Source organism: Populus alba, chromosome 13 (genome assembly GCF_005239225.2).
Source record: "Populus alba chromosome 13, ASM523922v2, whole genome shotgun sequence".
NCBI lineage: Eukaryota > Viridiplantae > Streptophyta > Magnoliopsida > Malpighiales > Salicaceae > Populus > Populus alba.
The window spans coordinates 10047773-10054952 of record NC_133296.1 but is presented as its reverse complement, the minus strand read 5'-3'; the positions used below and the strand labels follow the sequence as shown (position 1 = coordinate 10054952).

General features: G+C 36.6%; 1 protein-coding gene across 1 annotated transcript; it reads right to left on the bottom strand.

The window, feature by feature from the left end:
• Window positions 1-1253: 1253 nt before the first annotated feature.
• On the bottom strand, window positions 1254-5975 carry LOC118034440 (probable LRR receptor-like serine/threonine-protein kinase IRK). Its single transcript, XM_035039729.2, has 2 exons — window positions 3908-5975; window positions 1254-3410 (listed from the first exon to the last, which is right to left on the bottom strand). Exons 1-2 carry the CDS (start codon window positions 5353-5355, stop codon window positions 2033-2035), a joined length of 2826 nt encoding a protein of 941 aa, XP_034895620.1. The 5' UTR covers window positions 5356-5975; the 3' UTR covers window positions 1254-2032.
• Between the last annotated feature and the right edge of the window lie 1205 nt (window positions 5976-7180).

Sequence of the window (7180 nt, the reverse complement as noted above, 5' to 3'; positions counted from 1 at the left end):
TTTCTTAATGGATTTAACCTGAATTAAGAAAGAAAAATAAATTAACAACCCCCCCTCTCTTTGTGTAGAAAAGTGCGGCCAAATAGAGAAAAATGAGCATTTATAGTTAATTTTTTATTAATTACATATTGATTTCATTTATCTTATATTTTTGTGTTTTTCCCCACTACTTTTCCTTTTTGATTAATTTATGCACTATCACTTTTTTTATTTTAATTCAATTTCACTCATTTTTTTTTATCAAAGTTTCTTTTATTTCATCTAATCTGATATATATCTGGATTAAATAAATTCTTTTACTTTCACTCGAGAAAAGCTTTAATTGAGTTTTTACAAAAAAAAAATGGCCATAGGCAAAAAACCCGACATATTTTTAGTACACGCATCGTCAGGTAATAGAGATTATGTCCTGATGATGAAAATATTATCATTTAAAGCTAAAGTTTGGTTGCTGAAAAATGTTGTATGCATTGTCCAAAAACCATGAGAGAATCCAAGCACATCTGCGTCAATCACACATGCAATCACCTTTTTTATATTAAATTATAATTTATTTATATACAAATACTAAACTGCCTCTAGCCGTCTCGATAAATAAAAAGATAAAAAAACACCCATTGACCCAAAGGCAAAAACAATTCTAATGTAAGGACAATGCGACAATTTTACTGTATAATAAAGTGAAAAAGTCAAAAGTACCCCTACCAGTTAGTGTTTTAATTGTTTTGCCTTAAAGGGTACAAAGTTATTTCATTGTGCCAAAAAAAAAAAACCATTATACCATTGTTCTCAAGGTTAATGTTTACATAGACAAAATCATCATTTCCTTATTTTAATTAATAATGGCAATAATATAATAAAAAATAAACGATAATATGACTACCCTTGATGATGTTTTTGCTGCCTTGGAGAATGTTTTAGTGCTATCATAAATTAGCAGTGCCTAGGACAGTGGTAAAGAAGACACAAGGGCGTGTATGGATGGATGATATCGACCAACACTAGGGACAAATACTACAGTGGTGAAGCAATTGCAAGTACAGCACAAAAAAGCTTGTGTCACTTCAACAACCAAGAGACTTGGTGGGCAAGAATAAAATAATAAAAAAATAAACCACCATGTGCTAGTTGATGATGAAAAGGCCATTTATAAAACCTCCATTGGTTATAGCACTACTAGTTTGTCAAGAACAGGGGAAAAGAAGGGGAAAGAGAAGGGGTTGGGCACTGACATTACCAAAAAGAAGGGAAGGAAAAGGTGAAAACCCATGTGAGATTAGCTTTGTTAAAAGGAAAGGAACAAATAATGCATTTAAAACAAAGGAACAAACAGCTCAAGAGTCAAAATCCAACCATCTTTATATTCCGACAGCATCATCTTGTGTAATATTCCATTCCCGTACCTCGACAATCTTGCATGGGCCCTTCCTACCTCTTTTCTCCCCTTTTCCCTATTTTTCTTCCTATTATTCAATTGACCACTGAGATTACTACTCTCTTCCAAGTGAGTGCTGTGCTAGGAATCCTTGGAATCCTCAGGGTTGGAGTCACTTTTGACTTGTGAGAAACTATTTTAATACCTCCACCGTTGCTATCATTGATATCACCTGATTTTTAAAGCAGGACTTTTGGCTATGAAGAACAACTATAGGAGTTCAAAACAAGTGCCAAGAGCTGAACTAGCGTGTGAAATCAGTCAAACCATTTCTACTATCAGCTCATAACCAGAAACAAAATCAAGATGCAAAATGCAAGACTGGAGAATTAGAAGCAACTTCGTGACAATATCCAAAAGGGTCCCCTATTCGAGCCCGGTGAAAAGGAATCCGGCAACCTAACAGCGACATCGAGAATAAACCACAAACATAAACTAAAAAACAATCAGGAGAAGAACTAGTACAAAACAAAGGGAAAAAGAACCTCCAGCAGCTGATTTTCTCCTCGTTGATTAGTTCAATAAACCGGATTCCTCTTCCCCGGATAACCCAGTTATAAATCCCAGCTCTTAATTTCTTAACATCATAATTCATGTTCATCCTGACTCCTCTTGGCCTTCTGAAGGACATCTGATCAGGTCTAATATATTAACTACCTCTCCCATGTCTGGCCGGCTTGATGGAACTTGCGATGTGCAAATCAAGCCCAACTTCATAACTGGAACGGCCTCATCTGCTGGGAAATTTCCCAGGTGCCTTCCATCAACGCATTCTTCCACCCTGCCTTCCTCCAATGCACCTCTAACCATGTCACAAAGCACTACCACATCATCTTCCATGTACTCGACAGGTCTCTTCCCAGTAACAATCTCCAGAATCAAAATCCCAAAACCATAAACATCACATTTCTCGGTTATCTTTGCTGTTCTACAAGCAAACTCTGGTGCCATGTAGCCAAGCGCACTCTGAATTTTGCTGCTTAAAACATAGCGGTCTAGCATTGGCAACAGCCTTGCTAGGCCAAAATCACCAACTTTTGGTTCACCTGAAATGTCGATAAGGATGTTTCTTGATTTTATGTTGTAGTGGATGATGTTTGATTGATGCAAATGTGCCAAGCTTTTTGCAGTCCCTAGAATTATATTGAACCTCTCATTCCATGACAGAAAATGCCCACCTGGTGTGTCATGCAGATGCTTATACAAACTACCACCAGAGACAAACTCATATATGAGAAGCTGTAAGGATGGAGTCCAATAATAACCTTCAAGTGCCACAAGGTTTTGGTGCCTGATTTTCCCCAATTTCTTAACTTCCCTTTCAAAATCTTCTTGGGACTTGACAAGACTCGATACAGTAAGTTTCTTGATTGCAACAGGACGCCCATCTCTGAGAACAGTTTGGTACACTGCTCCAAACCCACCTCTCCCAAGTTCACAATCCTTGTTGAGCAGAGCATGTGCTCCAGTGCTGAAGTCAGTGTCACCAGAAAACATGACAAGTTTGCCAGAGTTGGCATCTGTAGTGGACGAATCGCTAAAGCCATTACCTGCAGATAATGTGAGAGCAGCTGCAGATCTAGATGTTGATGACCGAACACGGAGATTAAGCATGGTGATGGCAATCACACCTACAACAATGACAGCAGCAGCACCAATGGCAATGAGAGCAGATATGCTTAGAATGATTCTTTTGTGACCAGGATTTTGAGGAAGTGAGCCTGGAGTAGAATCAGAAGAAGAGTTTGGATTGAGAACAATGGGTTTGGGAAGGACTGCAGGGCAAGACTTATTGACTGCAGCCCCACAAAGGGATGGATTTCCAGCGACACATGAAGGTGATATGGTGTTAAAGAAACCGCCTGCTGGTAGTTCACCTTGCAAATTGTTGTGGGAAATGTTAAAGGAGGAGAGGCTGGGAAGGGTTGCCAACTGCTTGGGTAGCGTGCCTGTGAGGCTGTTTTGAGATAGGATTCTACCTCATCGAAAGAAACAGAAAAACAAGAACGAGTTAGACTGATGAAGACAGTACCATCTTTAACCAATATTTACTCTTTAAGGAAAAAAGAAAACAAATGTTAAGGGACAAGGGACTTCTCCTATTTTGAAACGAAGACACATACAACAATGCAAATAACTTGAACATCACATTCTTTTAGTTACGCAATAAGCTACTGCAAATTTAAACTCTAAAACTAATTTGGTAAAAAAAGAGTCCAAAATCATAATCTAGAGACTGTACGTATAATCCTCGAAAGCAAACACCATCAACCCTAACAATAAAGTAGTACGTACAGTAGCAACTGTCGTAGTTTATGAAAAATTTGAGATCAACGCAGAAAATTGTGGCTCTAACTGTCTGACAAAGAGAAATTGAAACAGAATTCATGAACTCATCTAACTCTTGCCTCTACCAAATTGAACAAGGACAAGAAAACAAAAAACATAACAGATTGAGAAAGGAAAGCTTACAAAGTCGTTAATGAAGAACAGTTCCCTATGGAACTTGGGATTTGCCCCGACAGCGAGTTCCTCTCCAGTCTCAGTTCCTTCAAAGCAAAAGCTCCTCCAATTTCCATAGGAATGCTCCCATTTAGCTTGTTATCACTCAAATCAAGAACATCCAATTCCTTCAAATCTCCAAAAGTCCCCGGAATAGGACCCATGAGAGAGTTTCTTGACAGATTCAAGAACTGCAAGCTGCTTGAAACCCCGATGGAAGATGCAATCTTACCAGAAAAATCATTGTGTGATAAATCCAAGACTTGAAGCTTTGGAGCAGAGCTAAATTTTCCACTGAGCTTATTCTCCAATTGCAAAACTTTCTCCAAACCTGAACCAAAAATCCACACAGGAAGGTCGCCACTCAGCAAATTCTGGCTAAAATCCAAAGCCAAAAGGTTTCCACAATTGGTCATAGATTCTGGTAAGTTCCCACTTAAACTATTTGCAGACAAATTAAACACCTTCAATGATTGAAGATTCCCAATTGAAGTTGGAACCTGACCCGAAAATCTATTTCCAGAAAGATCCAAAGTCTCAAGGCGATTGAGTTCACCAATCCAGTTTGGAACCTCACCAGTGAACATGTTGTTACTCAAACTCAAATAATTACACAAGCCAAGATTCTGCATTGTGTCTGGAACAGTCCCAGAAAGCATATTCTCACTGAAATCCACAGACCTCAATAACAAACAGCTTCCAATCCCATTTGGAACACCCCCATTAAACCGATTCTTGCTCAGGTTAATATTCCTCAAATTGTTCAATACTTCAATCCCCCTGGGAATCTCACTATCCAACAAATTACCAGACAAATCAAGTGAGCTTAACCCATTCAAACCCCAAATCCCGGCAGGCAAAGACCCTGAAAACTGATTCGAACTCAAATTTATGGATGCTAAACTAGCACATGAGCTCAAAGTATTTGGAATCTTCCCTGAAAACTTATTCTTAGCCAAAGAAATGTCCCTCAAAGCTCCACAATCCTTAAAAAAGTCCTCCGGTATTGTCCCGGAGAGACTGTTTTCACTCAAATCAATGATTCTAAGGTTTTCAAGGCGAGTAAGGTTAGGATTAATGCTACCAGTAAGGCAGTTTCTTGATAGAGAGAGCTTGTGAAGGAACTGGAGCTGCATGAGGCCACGGCCGATCTGACCTGAGAGAGAGAGCCCATCAAGAGAGAGCTCAGTGACCCGGTTGGATCTGGGGTTGCATTTGACACCAAACCAGTTGCAGGGAGTGTCATCATCTTGGTTCCAAGATGAGAGCTTTCTCTTTGGATCTTGAAGGTCTGCTTTAAACACTATTAGACCCAAAACATCATCATTTAATGATGGGTTAAGGGATCTCACACATTGAGTTCGAAAAGATAAAACCAAGAAAGCTAATAAGCTCAGCAGCTTTTTTGTCCTTGACATTGATAATTGCTATCAAGAAACTCAAAAACCACTACAGCCCATTGAAACTAAGTAAATAAAAATAGAAAAAACGAAGGGAAAAGCTAAAAACTAGTGATATATTCTATTGGCCTCAAAAACGAAAAAAAAAAAAAAAAGAGGTTATTTTTTAACGTCTAGATTTGAAGTAGAGAGACAAGTAGAAGTCAAACTTGGCAAAATGAGACAACAACCCAAACATTTCTTAGCTCAAGTGAGAAGATGATGTTATAGTTCTCCCTGCGCCTGACCAATGCCCAGAAATGTCCCTAACTTTTGGCTTCAAGTTTCACAAAAAAGATAAAAACTTCTAGCAAGTAAACAGATGATCTGATAACCAAATAAGCAGCAGTAAGCTGGTGCATTTAAAGCTCAGTGAACAGGACACTAAAATGGTTCACCAGATTCCGGTGAAACAGTTAGGGTTTCGGTTAGAGTTGCCGTTAAAAAGCATCGGGAAGTGAGGGGGAGAGAGAGAGTTTGCTTCAAGGGTACGTTGGTGTTTGAGCTGTGGATCGCTCCAGATAGAGAGCGAGAGAGAGACCAGGGGGGAGGTGTAATAAAGTTTGTGTTTTTGTTAACGGGAAAGGGCAGAGAAAATACGAAGCAGGCTGGTACGTTGGGGCTATTTAATGAGATTTGTAGACACGTGGCTACTTATATTAAGTGGATGGGTTTTCCACGTGGTTTTTACACGTATTCCTCTCCACTGTCAGTGAGAATTCCTTAAAAATTGGCGATGGATCATGTATTGCTGACGGGACCTAAGTGTGCTGATGAATATAGATGGATTGGATTTGAGTTTATTATTATATAGAATTTATTTTTTAATATTTTATAAATTAAAATTTTAATTTTTTATTAGATTTACAAGGGTTGGATATATTGTGTTGGAATAATTTTTGTGAATATATATATATATAATTTTTATATATTCATATTTATAAGTGAGCTACAGCTACAATATAGATTGTAGGTATCATGACACTCATAATATTAGATCTACTTTTAATTATTTGAACCATTATTAAATTTTAGTTTACATCGTTTTTTTTATGTTTATTTTTTGTTAGGTTAAAAGAAATCAACATAAAGCTTATTAAAAAGAATTTTGGAGCCAAAACATTTTTAAGTTAATAAAAATAACAGTTTAATTCATAAACTATAAAATATCAAGACAAAATAAGTATAAAGTATACATGTTGTCGAGTTGATTGGGTTTAAAAAATCTCGACCTGCCACCCGACTCATGATATTCATTTCTTAGATATTTTGACCCATTATCTCTTAGTGAATATTGCATATATTCAATTAATTGGTTACATGTAGCATTGTTTTTATTCATATAAAACATATTTATTAATAATAAAGGCTTTATTATTTTTAATAATCATTTATATTTGATTAATGAATCTAATATTTAATTAATAAATCTAGAGTAAAGATAAAGTTTATAGAACAAAAATAATTTGCAAATAAAATTATAAAGTTATAATTATAAGATTCTTATTGCATCAAAGAATTATTCATAAATATTATTGGTCAATGTTCTATAAAAACTGGATGTTAATTAGAATTGTTGAAACCGTGTATATATATATATATATATTATGAAAGGAAGTAGCTGCTCTCATGAATTGAGGTATGATGGATATCTAAAACTAATATGTAGATGTTTGCTATATGACATGTACATTGGATTGAATCGCATGAGAATTTTATATGGAAAGATCATATATGTTATGGTCTTCTCATTCTTCAATTTTAGTTACTTCTCATTTATTTGCTTAGGTGTAAAAGATACATT